This window comes from Xenopus laevis, chromosome 4L, assembly GCF_017654675.1.
Source record: "Xenopus laevis strain J_2021 chromosome 4L, Xenopus_laevis_v10.1, whole genome shotgun sequence".
NCBI lineage: Eukaryota > Metazoa > Chordata > Amphibia > Anura > Pipidae > Xenopus > Xenopus laevis.
This window is the reverse complement of record NC_054377.1, coordinates 22,042,177-22,064,241: the sequence shown is the minus strand read 5'-3', so window position 1 is coordinate 22,064,241 and position 22,065 is coordinate 22,042,177. Positions and strand designations below refer to the sequence as shown.

The 22,065-nt window shown below is 38.3% G+C and overlaps 1 protein-coding gene across 1 annotated transcript in view; it reads left to right on the top strand.

Annotated features, from left to right (window-relative positions):
- Positions 1–22,065, top strand: part of LOC108713475 (mucin-2) — a 66,594-nt gene that overhangs the window by 37,084 nt on the left and 7,445 nt on the right. The window contains exons 42-56 of the mRNA XM_041589962.1: positions 602–1,252; positions 4,980–5,270; positions 5,532–5,657; positions 6,529–6,708; positions 8,219–8,287; positions 9,197–9,694; positions 10,006–10,674; positions 11,786–12,283; positions 12,595–13,263; positions 13,970–14,095; positions 14,897–14,962; positions 16,605–19,277; positions 19,903–20,231; positions 20,768–20,942; positions 21,211–21,458. Coding sequence (XP_041445896.1) covers positions 602–1,252; positions 4,980–5,270; positions 5,532–5,657; positions 6,529–6,708; positions 8,219–8,287; positions 9,197–9,694; positions 10,006–10,674; positions 11,786–12,283; positions 12,595–13,263; positions 13,970–14,095; positions 14,897–14,962; positions 16,605–19,277; positions 19,903–20,231; positions 20,768–20,942; positions 21,211–21,458 — 7,268 coding nt within the window. The remainder of the gene's footprint in view (positions 1–601; positions 1,253–4,979; positions 5,271–5,531; positions 5,658–6,528; positions 6,709–8,218; positions 8,288–9,196; positions 9,695–10,005; positions 10,675–11,785; positions 12,284–12,594; positions 13,264–13,969; positions 14,096–14,896; positions 14,963–16,604; positions 19,278–19,902; positions 20,232–20,767; positions 20,943–21,210; positions 21,459–22,065) is intronic.

The window sequence follows — 22,065 nt, the reverse complement described above, 5'->3', positions numbered from 1 at the left end:
GGACTGGAGTGGATAGTAGGAGAGGAATGGAGCAGATAGCAGGAGAGGACTGAAGCGCATAGCAGGAGAGGGAGGAAAAGGCAGGGCAAGATGAGGAAAGATATAGACAGGGTACAGGTCAGAACAGAACAGGAAGCAGGAACCAGAAAGGCAAGATCAGGTCAAGTCAAACAAGACAGAGTTTAAGCAAGGAAAGATCATGGTTTTAAGCAGGGTCGGAGCAGAACTGGAAGGGTGAAGGTAAGGCAGATCAAGACAAGGTTCAGAGCCAGGCAGGACAAGACAAGGCAAAGGAAGACAAGATAAGGCAGAATAGGAAGGAGAACAGGAACCCATAGCTAGTGAGAATGCACTGCTAGGATGGGAACCAATGCTCAGGCAAGGAATACATGGAGGATTGGTCTGATATAGGGCAGAGTCAGCCCTGATTTGCCCTGTAGAGGCCAGGTAACATATAGTGAGCAACCCTACAGCCCCAATGGTTAAGGCATCGAGGCAGAAACCCAAATGTCCCTGGCTCAAATCCCAGCAGAGCCTGACACAGTGTATGTTAAAATCCATTCTGTAAGTGACATAACCAACTGCTCTCTTTCCCAAACAGCTTGTCTCCCAATATGCAAATGGACAAAATGGTTTGATGTATCCTATCCAACTTATCAAAATGGTGGTGATTTTGAAACATATGAAAATATACGGAAGGCACAGGAAGAAATATGTGAAATCCCACTAAACATTTCCTGCAGAGCAGAGAAATTCCCAGATAAACCACTGGATCAGGTGGGACAGATAGTGACCTGTGATGTATCTGTTGGACTCAGATGCTATAACAAGGACCAAAGTTTGATTCCTGTCTGTCACAATTATGAAATTAGTGTTTACTGCTGTGAACCTAGCTGCACATCAACAACCACAACTTTAACATCTACTTCTCCTCCATCTTCAACAACAAGCACAACACAGCCTCCCAGTAGTACAACAATTCTTACTCTTCCAACAAGCACAACCCTGGAGACTACGACTACTCCTTTATCTACAACAACCTCAGGAACCATTCATACTGAAAGTACAACTGTGTCTACAACCACTTTACCTACAACTACACTTGAGACATCTACCAGCCTCACTACAACTCCCCACACCATACCTACAAGTACAACCCAGGGAACTACTACACCATTACCTACAACAACTGAAATAGTGATCATTACAACCACATCACCAACTACAACAGAAACAACAACTACCACTTCAGGTAAGAAAAAGGTTTAATTCAATTAAATTGTTATTGTTACAGAGAGATTAAGAAAAGATCATTATAAAAACAGATCATTATTAATTATTAAAGGCTACTTAAGCTTTCCTGGAAGCATTCCCATATGAACCTATCTGCTAAACCATCATTTTAGAGACAGAACACTAACCAATAAAGTGCCCTACCAGCAATACTACAGTCATCTTGCTGTTTATTATTATTATTCAAAGCGTGACAAGTAGTTTTACATTTTAGTGGTCCCACACTCCAATATTTTTCAGGGTTATTCTCGACAGAGTAGTGGCCCCGTCCAAGCCACAAAACTTCCAAAATCAGCATAAAAATAAACTCTGGAGAACCACATCAAATTCAGCGTCTTCTATTTCTCTCAACATGTTTGCACCTGATGAAGGATATGTATATCCGAAACATGTTGTGAGAAATAAAAGACACTGAATTTGCTGTGGTTCTCCGGAGTTTATTTTTATGCAAAACTTTAAGGGGCAGATTTATCAAGGATCGAATTTCGAAGTAGAAACAACTTTGAAATTCGACCATAGAATAGAATCCTCCGACATTCAAAGTCGTATTCCAATCGTAATACGATCGTACTCCGATCGTACTCCGATCGTACTTTGAATCATACGTTTCAAACGATTTTTTCGTACGATTTGACTTTGAAATCTAAACACTTTGAAAAATGTTGGCAATAGGTTGTAGAAGGTTGTAGAATAGGCTAACATTGCAATTCGGCAGGTTTAATTTGGTGAAGTATTGAAGTCGAAGTTTTTTTAAAGAGACAGTACTTCGATCATCGAATGGTCGAATAGCCGACCGATTTTACTTCGAGTCGAAGTCGTAGTAGGCTATTCGATGGTTGAAGTACCCAAAAAATTACTTCGAAATTTTAACTTTTTTAACTTGAAAATTCACTTGAACCTTAGTAAATCTACCCCTAAGTGTGCCCTTGCACTTCTGCCTGGGGTTGTCATAATTTACCATTATTTTCTTATTTTCATACAATGCCACCCAACATCTTAGTAGCTGTTAGATCAATAGAAGAAACCCTGCTCTTTATTAATGAGGGGCTTTGAAAACTTTTTTCTAGTAATAGCAATATTTAAGAGGATGTACTGAGATTTCTTCATCTTTCTTTATGTATCTCCCCAGCAATCAATTTAACCGACCTCACTCATTTCACTCCCAGATAATGATTTTAAAATCATGTTAGACTTTAAAAATCATTTTTCTCTAACCAGAGAGCTGTGTCTGCAGATGTATCCTAAAACTGAAAAAAACAGAAATAAGTTTGGTGGCCTTTACTGTGATCTTACAGCTTTGTGGATTAATACAATATGACCATGTACCGTATATACTCGAGTATAAGCCGAGTTTTTCAGCACCCAAAATGTGCTGAAAAAGTCTACCTCGGCTTATACTCGAGCCAGATGTGAATGGCTGCGCTTCAGGACATCTTCAGCAAAACACACGCTCCTGTGGGCGCTCTGCTAACTCTGTTCAGACCCTGCAAGGTGTAATGAAGCCCCCACCTCCCCCAAACAGGGCTGAGGACCAAGTAATGAGGGGGGAGATTACAACAGCAAGTGTGGACAGCACAGAGGTGTGACTGCAGCCTCTTCGGATCAGTGAGTAGGAGCATGTGTTCTGCTGAAGATGTCCTTAAATGCATTTCTCACCCTAGGCTTATACTCGAGTCAATAAGCTTTCCCAGTTTTTGGAGGTAAAATTAGGTACCTCGGCTTATACTCGAGTATATACGGTATGTCTCCAGCCTTGCACACAAACTGGTTGTTTAGTCTCATAACAAACATTGCATTGCTCCAGAGTCTCTCTGTATATGGCAAGACTTAAAAGAAAGGAGCATATCTCAGACTTTTGCAAGCAGAAAAGTAGTTTACTGTTGAGCTGGAATGATCATTAACTGTATACTTTAGAAATAAAGAATATTCTTATAAATTATACAAAATAAGCCAATTACTAAGAGGTGGACATAGTACAGCTTTTTACTGATAACAAATTTGCACCAGTGCCGTAAACAGTGAGATATTTACTTTTTAATTCGAACTATAGTAATCTGATCAATTAGGAATTGGTTGCCACCCCATTCTAAATATTTTAAACAGCAGCACTTTTGTTGGTATTTATTGTTTTTAAAGGGGGTTGTTCTCTTTTTAATTTACTTTTAGTATGTTGTAGAGAGTGATTTTCTGAGACAATTTGCAATTGGTTATTTAGGTTTTTGTTCAACAGCTCTCAGATTGCAATTTTAGCAATCTGGTTGTTAGGGTCCAAATTACCTTAGCAACCATTCATTTATTTGAACAAGAGAGTGGGATATGAATTGGAGAGGGCCCGAATAGAAACATGAGTAATAAAAAGTAGCAATAACAATTCATTTGCAGCCTTATAGACATTTGTTTTTTTAGTGGGGTCAGTGAACCCCCCATTTGAAAGCTGGGAAGAATAAGAAGAAGGAGGCAAATAATTAAAAAAAACTGTAAAATATAAAAACTGAAGACTAATTGCAAAGTTGCATGAAATTGGTCATTCTATTACTAAAGTTAATTTAAAAGTCAATAACACCTTTAAGTTTTATATAGGTGTTTCACCTCTGTGACTAATATGAAAGATAAATTTAACTTGCATGCTTCATACATGGGGAGGAAGATTTATTCGAATTTCGAATTCATGTGAGTTTTTTTTAACTCACATGAATTTGATTTTACTCAAAATTCAATTGGGGGGGGGGTCATTTATTAAGAAAATCGAATATGCAAAACCGAACTGAGAACTTGAATCAAATTCGACCAAACTCAATACGAGTTTTTTCTCAGGAAAAAGCTTGAATGTCAGGAAAGCTACAAACATCTCCAAATTGGTCACTGGACCTCTCCCATTGACATATACATTAATTCGGCAGGTTTTAGGTGGCGAATAGTTTTAATTCTTAAAGGGTCAGAGTATGATGATAAAAAGTCCACCATAAAAAAATTTGAAAATTCAAATTTTCAATTCCACTCTTAATAAATCTGCCCCTAAGAGTAACTTCATTGTGCATCTAAAAGGCGAGAGGGCATAACAAAGCAGAAATACAGTATATGGTGCTGTAATGTTTAGTGGAGAAGGTTTGCTCACTGGGACTTCAGTCACAGGGGCCACCCAACCCCTCTAGGCCCCCCTTCCTCTGCTGCAACCCCCCTACAGGCCCCTCGCCCCAGCCACAACCCACTTCCGGGCTGTAGACGGTGTAGGTCTGGATCTATGTGGCATACTGTTTTTTTTTACCCAGTTCGACCCTGGAGAAAACTCTTTTTATTTGAATTCTAAGCTTAAACAACAAAAGAAAGATTTATGGGATGCTGCTGCTCTGTATTCTACACCAATGTCCCGATGCAATTGTACTCTCTTCACTGCCAGACCCCTGTTTTCAGTTGAAAAAGTTTGGTTCTTAAACTTTGCTGCACCCTCCAGTGATTGAATATTTATTTATTATTCGGTAAATGCATTCATTCAATAGTGGAAACATAAGGCTAATTTGCCAGTAGCCAGTCATTATAATGATTATAATGATGGCCATGTCTGTAATGGTTACTAAGGATAGCCAATTTTTGTGATATCATTCGTTTTTACACCATGTATTTGCCTTGAAATTGACTAAATTATTTTTAAGAAACGCATTTTTTTACATTTCTTCACACGTTTACAGAAAGAACTTCTAGCACACCTGGACCAACAACTACCAGCGTAAGCCCTACAACTTCTGAGAGCCTTACTACAACAGAGTGTACAACAGAGGAGACAGAGGACACCCCCCCCACAACTATCAGTACAACTACTCCCAGCCACACTACAACTACCCACACAATACCTCCAACCCAGGGAACTACTACTTCTTTACCAACAACAACCTCTGGAACAGTGACCTTTAAAAGCACAAGCACAACCACATCACCAACTACTACAGAGACAACAACAGAGGAAACAACAACCACTTCAAGTAAAAAATTCATATTTTTTTTATATTGTTGCAAAGGAATTCTTAAAGACTTCAGACAAATAGAAAGCAGACTATTAATACTTATTATTGATTACAGCTTTCCCTAAACTCTCCCAAATGAACCTTAACCATTACTATATAGACATAAGCACTAACCAATAAAATATATTCCTACCTAAAGCAATACAGTAGTCGCTCTGACAGTTTTGTCAGATTTTGCAATTATGAACTGATGACATGTTTATCTTCACATATTAACAGAAACAACTTCCACCACACCTGGACCAACTACTACCAGTGTAAGCCCTACAACTACTGAGAGCCCCACTACAACCGAAAAGACAATATCAACATCACAAAGTACTACATCCGTAACTGTGACTACTTGTACGTGTCTCTTGCAAAACATATTTTACTATTGAGTATGACATTGTGTATGTATGGTGAGGTTACCTTGCTTATAGTTAAAATGGTAAATCTAGTCATTGGAGCTAGGACTAATTAAATATATATATTGTTTCCATGGCCTCCACTTTTTGCCCTTCTGTCCAAACCCCTACCTAAAGGCTCATCCACCAGCTGTGATGGTGTGGTGTTTTCAGTTTAATTCATACTCATCAGTTGTACTTTGGGTTCCACTCTGCACCTTGCAATGGATGTTAATGCACTGACCAATTCAACAAGTTCACAGCTCCCCACAGAATATGATTTGCCAGCAATTACGCCCATGCCGTTGGTGTTTTTAGATTTTACTAAAATATTTGTTTTCACATAATTTAACATAAGAATACTCATTTACCAAATTTGGACAAGGTACAAAGATACTATACTGATACTGAGGGGGTTGTTTACTTTCCCCCCATGTCTGTCTTTTTGGGGGGAAAAACTGAATTTTTCATGGAAAAAACAACCTTGAATTTTTCAAGATTATTATACGCTGATGCTGCGTAAAGCCTGCCATCTTAGACCTGTTGAGGTCCTGTATAGGTCAATGGGAGAGGCAACTATCGCACTTTGAAGATATCATGGTTTGCACTGGGTTTAGTCTGAAAATCCTAAAATTTGTAAACTCACTGCTGTGTATTGACTTGGGACCCATTACTTTTGTTTAAACACCGATAGTCAGCATTCATACATTTTCAACAACTTCGTCTACAGGTTCAGAAGGTAAGGTAAGGGGAAATGATGCAAAAAAGGACATTTATAATTATATGTAGTTAACTAATACTGATTTTTTTTATGACAATTCCTGTAACAGTTCGCTTCCCAAGTACAACTCCTGAGACATCTACCAGCCTCCCTACAACATCCCACACAATACCTACAAGTACAACCCAAGAAACGACTACTGCTCTACCTACAACAACCACTGGAACAGTAATCTTTACAACCACAACCACACCACCAACTACAACAGAGGCAACAACCACCACTTCAGGTAAGGAAGAGTTGTCATGAACAATGTAATGTTACATAGAATGTTACAGTTCTGTAATGTCAGAACTTGGCCCATTGTATTTTAAATAAAGAAGCTCTTAACACTTTTTTTTATTTGGAAGCCATATACAGAGGAATTGTATGAATCTGTTCTGTTTTCTACCTTAAAGGGGTGGTTCGCTTTTAAGGAACATTCAGTAGCAAATTCTCAATCTTCATTACTTATTTTTTTATAGTTTTTTTAATGATTTACCCTTTTCTTCTGACTCTTTCCAGCTTTCAAATGGGGTCACTGACCCCATCTAAAAAACGAATGCTCTGTAAGACTACAAATGTATTGTTATTGCTACCAATGGAACTAGGATTAATTAAAAATGAAATAGTTTTCCCATTGATACCAAGTCCTCCACACTCTTTTTGCCCTTTGACCCTCATTAAATAATAACCACAACACTCCTTAAAGGTTAACTAAACCCGAAAACTGAATACGTTAAAAATATTGTATTTTATATACTGAACTTATTGCACAGCCTAAAGTTTCAGCTTTTCAATAGCAGCAATGATCCAAGACTTCAAACTTGTCACAGGGGGGTCACCATCTTGGAAAGTGTCTGTGACACTCACATGCTCAGTGGGCTCTGAGCAGCTGTTGAGAAGCTAAGCTTAGGGGTTGTCACTAATTATTAAGAAGAAAATGAGGTTGGCCTGTAATATAAGCTAATATTACAAGGCTGATTATTAAATTCTGATGCTAATTGCACTGGTTTGTGTGCTGATATGTAGCAATTATGTGTATAAATATTAATATAATCAGCCTTATATTGTGACATTTATATTCTATGTGTACTGTATATTGTGAGTGGGTCCCTAAGCTCAGTAAGTGACAGCAGCACAGATCATGTGCAGTGAATCACCAGAAAAGAAGATGGGGAGCTACTGGGGCATCTTTGGTGCCACAGATCTTTACTGCTAAAAGACAGTGGTTGCCTTGGGCTGGTGTAGAAGCACAAAACATAATGTACAACATTTCTAGCTACTTCTTAAGTTAAGCTTTGGTTCTCCTTTAAAGGCTCATTCACTTAGCTGTTATGATGCGGGTGTCTTCATTTTTTATTTATATACCCACAACCTGAATTATAATTTGGGAAGTCCTAGGCCACCATAAAGGATGCAACACAAATTTATGCAAAATACACATTTACCAGTTTGCCCCACTTCTGCCCCGTACAGGATAAGATGACTGGAATATCTTTAGCTGGTCATCCAGCTGGTGTTTCTGAACTAGAATCCTAGCATCCTCAAGCAGCTAGAAATGATTGCGCACTATTTCTGTTATTATGGTAGTTGCTGCTTTCTGCAACTCTAGCAATGCCATTGAATTATACTCAGAAAGCCCTGTTGTTTGTCACTGATCCATTGCATTCATAAAGTTGGGTACAAATACTAGTTAGTACGTATTTTCTGGATATTTAGTCAACATACATTGATCTTTTCTACAACTCCTGAAACAGGGCCCTCAACAAGTACATCTACAAAAGAGACATCCAGCCCGTCAATATCTTCAACTCCGAAAACATCAAGTACGTATGAGAGGTTTTCATATAATACACTTTGTTGTATATTACAGAGGCTAAGAAGGAACCAAATACTGTTTATTTCCACACTACTTCAAAGATACCTACTATACGAAATACACTTAACATTTGTAAGGGTTCATTTATAAACAGAAGCAAGAGCAAATCCCACAAATTAAAACAAAATGATGTGCACATTGACACTATTTACAAAGGTTCTTTCATTCAAACATGCTCCTTAGCAAACTTGCAGTGTGCATCATTGCTCGGCCTGCTCCAATGTATCACATGCAATTGCGTGCAAGGGAACCTGCCAGTAATTACAGCAGTGATGTTGGGAAGCTTGTGTATGAATTTCCAAAATGGACACAAATTTCTGTCCGTATCGGAGCATCAGTTGCAAGTTACGGTGGACACTGCTTATAGTGGGGGATTTGCATCCAGCTATTGCTCTTTGTACTGGATTTGTAAATGAACCTTGTAGCCTTTATATATATGTAAGCCTTTATATATATGTAAACAATTGTGCATAGAGATTTTTACCAAGATTATCTCATCAAACTGAACCTGGCTATTTGTATGATGAAAAACACATACAGACAGGAATGAAAGGTGACATAATGGTTACTTATTTTAAAGCTGTTATATTGTGATTGATTTGCTCATGGACAGTGCATGCTAAAACCAACGGCTTTCTCTTCCAAACAGCTTGTGCTCTACATATGTAGAGTTTATTATTCTAGAAATGTTGGAAATTCTGCATAAAGAAAGGAAAACACGCATACACATTTGTCTCAAAAAGTCAGCATTATAGATACTTATTTCTGATGTACTGTAACTATTTTGTTTGTGTATTGTTCATGCTTACAATATTCATTCTCTATCTGACAACCAACTTGTTTCTGTCCCCAACAGCTGAGTGTCCCCCAATATGCAAGTGGACAGAATGGTTTGATGTATCCTATCCTGTGTATGAACCAAATGGAGGCGATTATGAAACATATGAAAACATTAGCAAGGCAGGACATGAAATATGTAAAAAACCACTAAACATTTCCTGCAGAGCAGAGAGATTCCCAGATAAACCACTGGATCAGGTGGGCCAGATAGTGACCTGTGATGTATCTGTTGGGCTCATCTGCAACAACAAGGACCAGACAACAGGTTTCATGCCTGTCTGTTACAATTATGAGATTAGTGTTTACTGCTGTGAACCTGACCCTAGCTGCACAACTACATCTATTCATACCACAACTACAACATCTACTTCTCTTCCATCTTCAACAACCAGCACAACACAGCCTCCTAGTACTACAACAACTACTACTGCTACTATTCCAACAAGCACAACCTTGGAAACTACTACTCGTTTGCCTACAACAACATCATCTATTACAACATCGATTACTCCATGTACGTAAGAGACATTATCATGTTATACACTTTTTTTGTATTAATAAGGAATTGCTGGAGGCCTGGTAGGGACCAAATACCAATTATTTGAGCTGTATAACAAATGCAAAATATACTCACATATGTAGAGTTTATTATTCTAGAAATGTGGGAAATTCTGCATAGAGAAAGGAAAACACACATACACATATGTCTCAGAAAGTCAGCATAATAGATACTTATTGCTGATATACTGGAACTATTTTGTTTGCATATTGTTCATGCTTATATTCATTCTCTATCTGACAACCAACTTGATTTTTCCCCAACAGCTGTGTGTCCCCCAATCTGCAGGTGGACAGAATGGTTTGATGTATTCTATCCTAAATATGAACCAAATGGAGGCGATTATGAAACATATGATAACATTAGGAAGGCAGGACACGAAATATGTGAAAAACCACTAAACATTTCCTGCAGAGCAGAGAGATTCCCAGATAAACCACTGGATCAGATGGGCCAGATAGTGACCTGTGATGTATCTGTTGGGCTCATCTGCAACAACAAGGACCAGACAACAGGTTTCATGCCTGTCTGTTACAATTATGAGATTAGTGTTTACTGCTGTGAACCTGACCCTAGCTGCACAACTACAACTACTCATACCACAACATCAACCACAACTTCAACATCTACTTCTCCTCCATCTTCAACAACCAGCACCACGCAGCCTCCCAGTACTACAACAACTGCTACAACTACTATTCCAATAAGCACAACCCTGGAAACTACTACTAGTTTACCTACAACCGTGATTACAACCACTACATCTACAACTATACTTGAGACGTCTACCAGCCTCAGTACAACTCCCCCCACAATACCTACAAGTACAACCCAGGGAACTACTACTCCTGTACCTACAACAACTTCTGGAACAGTGACCTTTACAAGCACAACCACATCACCAACTACAACAGAGACAACTACGACCACTTCAAGTAAGAAAGACAATGTTTATTGTTGCAGAGGATTTGCAAGGGGATTTATAAAAATTAAAACAGATTGTTACTTAAATGTCATATTGCTGTTACTTAAAAAAAAGTTCACTACCCAAAATCTGACATGCCAATATTATTTGACAGATTTATCAAAAATCGCTGATAATAATTGTTACTATTCAATAAAATACTAATCATTCCCTATTTAGCAAACAATGTGTTTCCAATGTAGGGAAGAATTGTCTGAATGCTCTTACTCTCTGCATGCGATTCACATCAGGGATTAAGGCTATAGGTTTAGTACTCAGTGCTGTTAAGCTGCTCTGAGTACTGATACCCATAAAAAAATGAATGGGTTGTACTGCCCAAAGCAGTGGAGTGTTAAATAGGAAATACAGAACCTAATTTATTTAAAGGACATTTATCAATTAAATATTTTCCCCCACTGCAGGTAGATGGGGGAAAGTATTTTTCTAAGAAATCTCCCTATCAAGTAATTTGTCCCTACTGGGGCATGTCAGGATAACATGAAACATGATGAATCAGAAAACATTATTTTAAGGTTTATCACATGAAAACTTATGGGCGAGATTCAATTTGAGGTGAAAAATAAAACCTTTTTTCTAAATCAGTTCGACTTTTTCCCATAGACTTTCATAGAGTTTTCAATTAATAAACAGTGACAAAAGTTATTCTGCCTGAATAGTTCTGGCTCTATGAGAAAATGTATTAGGAGTTACAGTATGTATTTTTCATCAACCTGAATCTGGCTATTTGTATGATGAAAAACACATACAGACAGGAATGAAAGGTGACATAATTCTTATTTATTTTATAGCTGTTATAATGTGATTGATTTGCTCATGGACAGTACATGCTAAAACCAATGGCTTTCTCTTCCAAACAGCTTGTGCTCTACATATGTAGAGTTTATTATTCTAGAAATGTGGGAAATTCTGCATAGAGAAAGGAAAACACACATACACATTTGTCTCAAAAAGTCAGCATTATAGATACTTATTTCTGATGTACTGTAACTATTTTGTTTGCGTATTGTTCATGCTTATACTCATTCTCTATCTGACAACCAACTTGTTTCTGTCCCCAACAGCTGAGTGTCCCACAATATGCGAGTGGACAGAATGGTTTGATGTATCCTATCCTGTGTATGGACCGAATGGAGGCGATTATGAAACATATGAAAACATTAGCAAGGCAGGACATGAAATATGTGAAAAACCACTAAACATTTCCTGCAGAGCACAGAGATTCCCAGATAAACCACTGGATCAGGTGGGCCAGATAGTGACCTGTGATTTATCTGTTGGGCTCATCTGCAACAACAAGGACCAGACAACAGGTTTCATGCCTGTCTGTTACAATTATGAGATTAGTGTTTACTGCTGTGAACCTGACCCTGGCTGCACAACTACAACTACTCATACCACAACTACAACATCTACTTCTCTTCCATCTTCAACAACCAGCACAACACAGCCTCCTAGTACTACAACAACTACTACTGCTACTATTCCAACAAGCACAACCTTGGAAACTACAACTCGTTTGCCTACAACAACATCATCTATTACAACATCGATTACTCCATGTACGTAAGAGACATTATCATGTTATACACTTTTTTTGTATTAATTAGGAATTGGTGGAGGCCTGGTAGGGACCAAATACCAATTATTTGAACTGTATAACAAATGCAAAATATACTCACATATGTAGAGTTTATTATTCTAGAAATGTGGGAAATTCTGCATAGAGAAAGGAAAACACACATATACATTTGTCTCAAAAAGTCAGCATAATAGATACATATTGCTGATATACTGGAACTATTTTGTTTGCATATTGTTCATGCTTATATTCATTCTCTATCTGACAACCAAATTGATTTTTCCCCAACAGCTGTGTGTCCCCCAATATGCGAGTGGACAGAATGGTTTGATGTATCCTATCCTGAGTATGGACTGAATGGAGGCGATTATGAAACATATGAAAACATTAGCAAGGCAGGGCATGAAATATGTGAAAAACCACTAAACATTTCCTGCAGAGCACAGAGATTCCCAGATAAACCACTGGATCAGGTGGGCCAGATAGTGACCTGTGATGTATCTGTTGGGCTCATCTGCAACAACAAGGACCAGACAACAGGTTTCATGCCTGTCTGTTACAATTATGAGATTAGTGTTTACTGCTGTGAACCTGACCCTAGCTGCACAACTACAACTACTCATACCACAACATCAACCACAACTTCAACAACTACTTCTCCTCCATCTTCAACAACCAGCACAACACAGCCTCCTAGTACTACAACAACTACTACTGCTACTATTCCAACAAGCACAACCCCGGAAACTACTACTAGTTTACCTACAACCGTGACTACAACCACTACACCTACAACTACACTTGAGACGTCTACCAGCCTCAGTACAACTCCCCCCACAATACCTACAAGTACAACCCAGGGAACTACTACTCCTGTACCTACAACAACTTCTGGAACAGTGACCTTTACAAGCACAACCACATCACCAACTACAACAGAGACAACTACGACCACTTCAGGTAAGAAAGACAATGTATATTGTTTCAGAGGAATTGCAAGGGGATTCAGAAAAATTAAAAAAAGATTATTACTTAAATGTCATATTGCTTTGTTTTCTTAAACAAAAGTTCACTATCCAAAATCTGACATGCCAATATTATTTGACAGATTTATCAAAAATCGCTGATAATAATTGTTACTGTTCAATAAAATACTGATCATTCCCTATTTAGCAAACACTTTGTTTCCAGTGTGGGGAAGAAATGTCTGAATTCTCTTCTCTCTGCATGCGATTTACATCAGGGATTAAGGCTACGGGTTTAGTACTCAGTGCTGTTAAGATGCTCTGAGTACTGATACCCATACAAAATGAATGGGTTGTACTGCCCAAAGGAGAGGAGTGTTAAATAGGAAATACAGAACCTAATTTATTTAAAGGACATTTATCAATTAAATATTTTCCTCCACTGCAGGTAGATGGGGGAAACTAAAGTATTTTTCTAAGAAATCCCCCTATCAAGTAATTTGTCCCTACTGGGGCATGTCAGGATGCAAGCGAATAGCAAGGCCAACCTGCTCTTGGAACATTATAATGGACTCCTGTTTATCTGTGCACTGGGAATCTAAATACTGTATCTTCCTTGCATGGGTCAAACATGGAGTAGCTTCAATTTCCCTGTTTGTCCTGTTTAGCTCAAGAAATAACACATCTTCACAAATTTACAGAAACAACTTCCACCACAACTGGACCAACAACTACCAGTGTTAGCCCTACAACTACTGAGAGCCTTTCTACAACAGAATGTACAACAGACTATGAGGAAACAACTCCAGAAACCAGCCACACAACTGGTAAGTGGTCTTTCAAAGCAGATTTTATTGTGGTATAGGCCATTTTGTAAAGTTTCTGATGTTTACCTTCCCTGTAGTTTGGATGGTTATTTAGTTTTAACATCTAGCCAAGGGACATCTATTTATGAATGGATGAATGAGAATCTTCACAAACGATCAGATATATGGTTTGTGATCTAGACAAATGGCAGATTGAAGCTCAACATCTTTGCCATAATTTGTTACCAAGTAGTTCTGCAATGCAATATAATGGTGCAATTGGTAAGGTAATTGGTCAAATAGTATCTGAACACATAAACAAACACATAACTGACACAGTAACACATGTGTTCTATGGTGTCTATTTATTCTTTTTATTTTACGGAATGGGCCAATGCTATGGGTGTATGTGCTTCATACATGGGCACAATTTTGCATCTCATAGCATTGCAGCACTTGTGACCGCGTCATTAGCAAATGAGCTGCAATATCTTTAGATTTGACCCAGTTCATGTTATTACACAATTTAAGTGAACAAAAAAAATCATCATCGCTCAATTCCAAAATTTGAGGTCAAATTGCAAAATACATCTTTCCCCTATTGGATTTGCTCCTTCGGCCCTTCAGGCACAGACACATTTATGTATATATGTAATATATATAATAACAAAATAATATATATAACAAAATAACAAAAAAGTACCATAAGCAATATATATATATTGCTACTCCAAACTACAACCAATACTGTATAGTATTAATATTCCTAAGTGTTACTCACTACTATTTATTGATGTGAGAACCATTATTTTTGTTTTTTAGAATCAACTATCACAATTCGTACATTCTCTACCATTTCTTCTACAATTGCTACTGCGCCACAACAAGGTAAGGTCAGGGGAAAACTCGTACTCCCCCAATGTGTTATAATCCAAAAGCCAAACCCCCCTATATTATCCTAAAGGGTGCATGCCATAGAGGTCTACTTGATATAATCTAATATCTTTGTGGGTGTAGTCAATTAAATGGTCCATAAATTAAGTTCCTCATAGTTGAAACCACTCTGCACATATTTCTAAGTTCTATGCAGGATTCTGATGGACAAAATATGAGCACAGTGGTCCATTAATATTCTAATTTCAACAAATCCTTGTAAATCTATTTACATACAGGACATTTAGATCCCTTAAACTGTAGGTGTCCACCACAAATTCTTTCCCATAACCACAGGCTGTCTCCTAAAACTATTTTGGTCAAATCTCACCAATGCAGGGCAATTTATGGTCCTTGCCAATAATTTCAGATGGCTTAGATATAAGCAAACAGGGCTGCAAGGCAAGGGGAAAGTCAAATGAAATATGAAGCTGTAGAGGAAGTGTCAGTGGTGCTAGAAAGACATATTACTGCATTTGTATTGGTTATCATTGAGGCCTCGCCTTGAATATGCAGTTATGTTGGGATGCCCAATCTATAGAAAGATATTACCAGAATGACAAATGTCCGAAGGGCACAGAGTTAATAAGAGAAATTAAAAATGCCTAGAATTAATGAACATAAAGTTGGAGGAAGGAGATTAAAAGGCAACATTAGAAGTCACATACAGGAAGATAAATCCATTGAACTGCCTACATAAGTGTCCGGGACTAACTCAGCAAAGGAATTGAAATAATCATAGAATAGATGAAAAACAAATTTAAAGACGTTAAACCAAATTAGACTTAAGCACATAATGACTAAACTAGAGGGACTAACTGCCATTTCTGGGATCCCTCATTTTCACAGTTAAAAACAAACAAACAAAATGATCCAAACAGATGAAGTGTACTTGGTCTGAAAGGAGAACTAAAGCTTAAGTAAAGAAGTAGCTAGAAATGTTGTACATTATGTTTTGTGCTTCTGTACCAGCCCAAGGCAACTACAGCCCTTTAGCAGTAAAGATCTGTGTCTCCAAAGATGCCCCAGTAGCTCCCCATCTTCTTTTCTGCTGATTCACTGCATATGCTCTGTGCTGCTGTCACTTACTGAGCTTAGGGACCCACTCACAATATACAGTACACATAGAATAGAAATGTCACAATATAAGACTGATTAGTAATTAATACAGATAATTACTACATGGAAGCACAGAATTCAGTGCAATTAGCACCAGAATTTAATAATCAGCCCTGTGGCATCAGCTTATATTACAGACCAACCTCATTTTCTGCTTGATGATTTGCGACTACCCCTAGTGTCACAGACACTTTCCAAGATGGTGACCCCCCTGTGACAAGTTATGGATCATTGCTGCTATTGACAAGCTGAAACTTTAAGCTGGTGTAATACGTTAAGTATATGAAATATGGCATTTTAACCATATTCATTTTTAGTTTTTAGTTCTCCTATAAACATAAGTGTAGATTTTTATTGCTATACCTTATTAAGAACATATGTTGCCACAGTGATAGCTCAGCTCACCAGGTATGTAACTGCACTAATCCTGTGCTTACTCTCTTATCCTTTTTATGTTTGTTCATACTACAACAAAAAGAAGCTACAACTTCTTCTACCACAACTACAAGAGGAACCACAACCACATCAGTTACTACTGTATCAACGTCCTATCCCACAACAATTACTTTCCCTACTTCAACTACAACTAAACCCACTGAAACATCCAGCCCTTCACCTACGACTTCTACTGAATATACACCAACGCAAACACCCATTGCTACTACAACCACAACACACACACCCTCTGAAACAACAACAACAACAACCGTTTCTCCTACAACCACAACATACACACCCTCTGAAACATCAACAACAATTTCTCTTACAACCACACCCATTTCTACTACAACCACTACACACACACCCTCTGAAACAACAACAACCATTTCTCCTACAACCACACCCATTTCTACTACAACCACAACACACACGCCCTCTGAAACAACAACAACAACAACCATTTCTCCTACAACCACAGCATACACACCCTCTGAAACACCAACAACCATTTCTCCTACAACCACACCCATTTCTATTACAACCACAACACACACACCATCCATTTCCTCTACAACCACAACCGTTTCTCCTACAACCACAACATACACACCCGCAGAAACATCAACAACCATTTCTCCTACAACCACACCCATATCTACTACAACCACAACACACACACCCTCTGAAACAACAACAACCATTTCTCCTACAACAACAACCATTTCTCCTACAACTACAACAACTGTTTCCTCTACAACCACAACCATTTCTCCTACAACCACAACATACACACCCTCTGAAACATCAACAACCATTTCTCCTACAACTACAACAACCGTTTCCTCTACAACCACAACCATTTCTCCTACAACCACAACACGCACACCCTCTGAAACAACAACAGCAACCATTTCTCCTACAACCACAACAAACACACCCTCAGAAACATCAACAACCATTTCTCCTACAACCACACCAATTTCTACTACAACCACAACACACACACCCTCTGAAACAACAACAACCATTTACTCTACAACCACAACCATTTCTCCTACAACCACAACAAACACACCCTCAGAAACATCAACATCCATTTCTCCTACAACCACACCCATTTCTACTACAACCACAACACACACACCCTCTGAAACAACAACAGCAACCATTTCTCCTACAACCACAACACACACACCCTCAGAAACATCAACAACCATTTCTCCTACGACCACTCCCATTTCTACTACAACCCCAACATACATACCCTCTGAAACAACAACAACCATTTACTCTACAACCACAATCATTTCTCCGACAACCACAACAAACACACCCTCAGAAACATCAACAACCATTTCTCCTACAACCACACCAATTTTTACTACAACCACAACACACACACCCTCTGAAACAACAACAACCATTTACTCTACAACCACAACCATTTCCCCTACAACCACAACAAACACACCCTCAGAAACATCAACATCCATTTCTCCTACAACCACACCCATTTCTACTACAACCACAACACACACACCCTCTGAAACAACAACAAACATTTCTCCTACGACCACTCCCATTTCTACTACAACCACAACACACATACCCTCTGAAACAACAACAACCATTTACTCTACAACCACAACCATTTCTCCTACAACCACAACAAACACACCCTCAGAAACATCAACAACCATTTATCCTACAACCACACCAATTTTTACTACAACCACAACACACACACCCTCTGAAACAACAACAACCATATACTCTACAACCACAAGCATTTCTCCTACAACCACAACAAACACACCCTCAGAAACATCAACATCCATTTCTCCTACAACCACACCCATTTCTCCTACAACCACAACAAACACACCCTCAGAAACATCAACATCCATTTCTCCTACAACCACACCCATTTCTCCTACAACCACCACACCCATTTCTCCTACAACCACAACACACACACCCTCAGAAACATCAACAAACATTTCTCCTACGACCACTCCCATTTCTACTACAACCACAACACACATACCCTCTGAAACAACAACAACCATTTACTCTACAACCACAACCATTTCTCCTACAACCACCACAAACACACCCTCAGAAACATCAACAACCATTTCTCCTACAACCACACCAATTTTTACTACAACCACAACACACACACCCTCTGAAACAACAACAACCATATACTCTACAACCACAAGCATTTCTCCTACAACCACAACAAACACACCCTCAGAAACATCAACATCCATTTCTCCTACAACCACACCCATTTCTACTACAACCACAACACACACACCCTCTGAAACAACAACAGCAACCATTTTTCCTACAACCACAACACACACACCCTCAGAAACATCAACAACCATTTCTCCTACGACCACTCCCATTTTTACTACAACCACAACACACATACCCTCTGAAACAACAACAACCATTTACTCTACAACCACAACCATTTCTCCCACGACCACAACATACACACCCTCTGAAACAACAACCTCAACCATTTCCCCTACAACTACACTACACCCACCCTCTGAGACTACCACAATCTATACGCCAACAGAAATTACAACCACTTCAACTGCACAAACCACCTCCTCACCCTCTGAAACATCAACCTCTTCAGTGATCTCCACGCCATGTTTATGTTTGTATTCTGGAGCAACATATCATCCAGGTAAAGAAATGCATTTCATCTGATGGTTCTAATATTTAAAGAATGCTATTGATGTAGAGGTTATATTACAGAAGTTCCTAATATTCAGAATCATTGCATTTTTCCTGCCTATTTTTATACAGTATGAATGAATAGAGGTGAGTTGCTCTGACCTGATGTAGTTTTGGACTTGTGTTTCCTTGCAATAGCCCATGCTACCTCTGAAATTTAAATTGCTACAAACTGCTTCCATCTGACAGCAATATGTTCATAAAATGTTGAACCTCATAGGGTCATTAAGCAAAAACTTTAGATAAAATAAAGGGCAATTTGTAACAAGCCATAATGTAGCACCACTCTGGGTATGTTTATGTTATGGTGAATCACTTGGTCAGATATCCAAAGGTTGACCTTTATAAAGCAGATTACAAATACAGTATTATTTTGTTTATATGTGGTTATTTTGCATATTATCTAAAAGTTACTGTATTTGTTTAGGCCACTTAATTGAAGAGCTTTTTAAAGGCCTCAGTATTTAATAAGTGTTAATATGCAGTATATTTAAAGTGCTTGTAGTTTGAACATCTGCCAATATTACAAGGCTGTAAATTGCAAGGGTTTACTAATAACTTTGTTTATATAAAAGGTGAAGAAATAACTAGTGGTGTTGTCAATGGAACCTGGTGCTACAGGGTGATCTGTAGTGCAGAGTGTGAGGCAAAGTTAGAAAATTGGATCTGTGGATCCACTACTACACCAACTACTCCTACAACTACGCCATTTACTACAACCTCAGAAACAATATCAACATCACAATCAACCACTCCAGAAAGTACTACAGTGATCTCAACTACTACGTCACCACTGTCATCCACTACAAACTCGAGCACAACAAAATCCACATCAGTAAAATCAACTACAACATCGATAGCATCCACGACAAAAACTGGATGCCCATTTGATCCATACCGTGAAGTAAGTACGTTATTTTTTTCCAAGAAATAGCTGTATCTCTCAAAAGGAACCAAAAAACATGCTGACATGGTAATGAGAATTCTTACCTGTATATGGTGTATAATATATTATTTAGCCTTCAGTTGAAGATGCTGATGCTGAGAAATAAGAAATTCAGGGGTCTGTAATACCCCTGGACACACAGAACCATATTTTTGTTTAACCATGATGCATAGTTTTTTCATAATTTCTTCCATGCTCCCTATGGCGGTAAATCCAGGGTTCTCCGCTGTCAATAGGTGCAGTTGCACTCCATTCATCAAAAGAGGCAGAATGGATAGATTGGCAACCATCTGGCAGTGCAGAAGAGGGTTTGAATGCAATATTCACTCCACATTAAGTCCATTTTTGAGAGTGTTTGTCATTGATCCCTATAAGATATAAAGACTCAGCACAGAATGCCTTTTGCTGTATTGTCTTATTGTAACTAGTATTATCAGCATTATTATGGTGCTTGTAAATAAACCTCTCAGTAACCACATACCGTAAACCCACAGCACAATGAAACCTGGATGCTATGTAACTGCACCATGGCCAGATGCTTGGAAAACAACGTTGTAGAAGTTATCCAGCTAAAGTGTGAACCTCCTCCTATGATAACTTGTGCCAATGGACGCCCACCAATTGCTGTTCCTGATGATGACCTTTGCTGTTGGCATTGGGAGTGTGATTGTGAGTATATATTTCTACTATTCACTTATAGCCCCATGGTAGTGTCAGTTTTTTATTACATCAGATCACTCAGAAATACTTTCTGAAATGGAATGCATTAAACGATTTTAACCTACCCCTTTAATGATATTGTCCTACCCCTTTATTCTGTCACCTCTTTATTCAGTGAACTAAAGCTTAGTAAAGAACGTGGGAGTAATAAATTCACTTGTATGGTCACACAAAGTCTACTTTTCTACACACATTTAAACAAACTGGTGTTTTGCAGGTGTGTGTTCTGGCTGGGGAGACCCTCATTATGTCACATTTGATGGAACGTATTATAGTTACCAAGGGAACTGCACGTACGTCTTAGTTGAAGAAATCGAAAAGAAAGTTGATAACTTTGGCATATACATTGATAACTACTACTGTGATGACAGGGACCGCGTTTCATGTCCACGTAATATCATTGTGCGCCATGAAAGCCAAGAGATACAGATTTTGGCTAAAACATTGACACCTTTGTCTTTAGAGGTATGATTTTATCATATGTTATGTTTGTGAAAATACACAGACAGCATTAAATGGTAAATTAGGCACCACAACAATGTTATTATCTGACCCCAAAACTCCTTTCCTGAGCAAACAGCCCAGTATACTTATTATACCCATAGTGTAAAACAACCATAGCCCTGTATGACTTTCTACTAGATCCTGTTTCCATATTCCTTCATAAGCCTCCATCTAGTGTAAACAGTATATAAGTTCCCCTATGTTACTGTGAGTTATATTCATATAATACACAAAAGCCATGAATATCCTGTAAATTATATCCTTATAAACGGTGAGTTCTGATGTCATCAGTTATAAACGGTGAGTTCTGATGTCATTTCTGTCACATGACTCACTTAAATTTGTGTATTATAATAAATAAAGTACCCCCAGTTGCAAAATATGAGGATATTAGAAGTTACCTCGGAGTTGCATGACCTGTATAAAAACACTCGGCCTTCGGCCTCGTGTTTTTATATGGTCATGAAACTCCTCGGTAACTTATAATATCCTTATATTTTACAAGAGGGGGTACTTTATTCACTATATATACATACAGTAATATGTGTACAGAAATGTAGGGGAAACC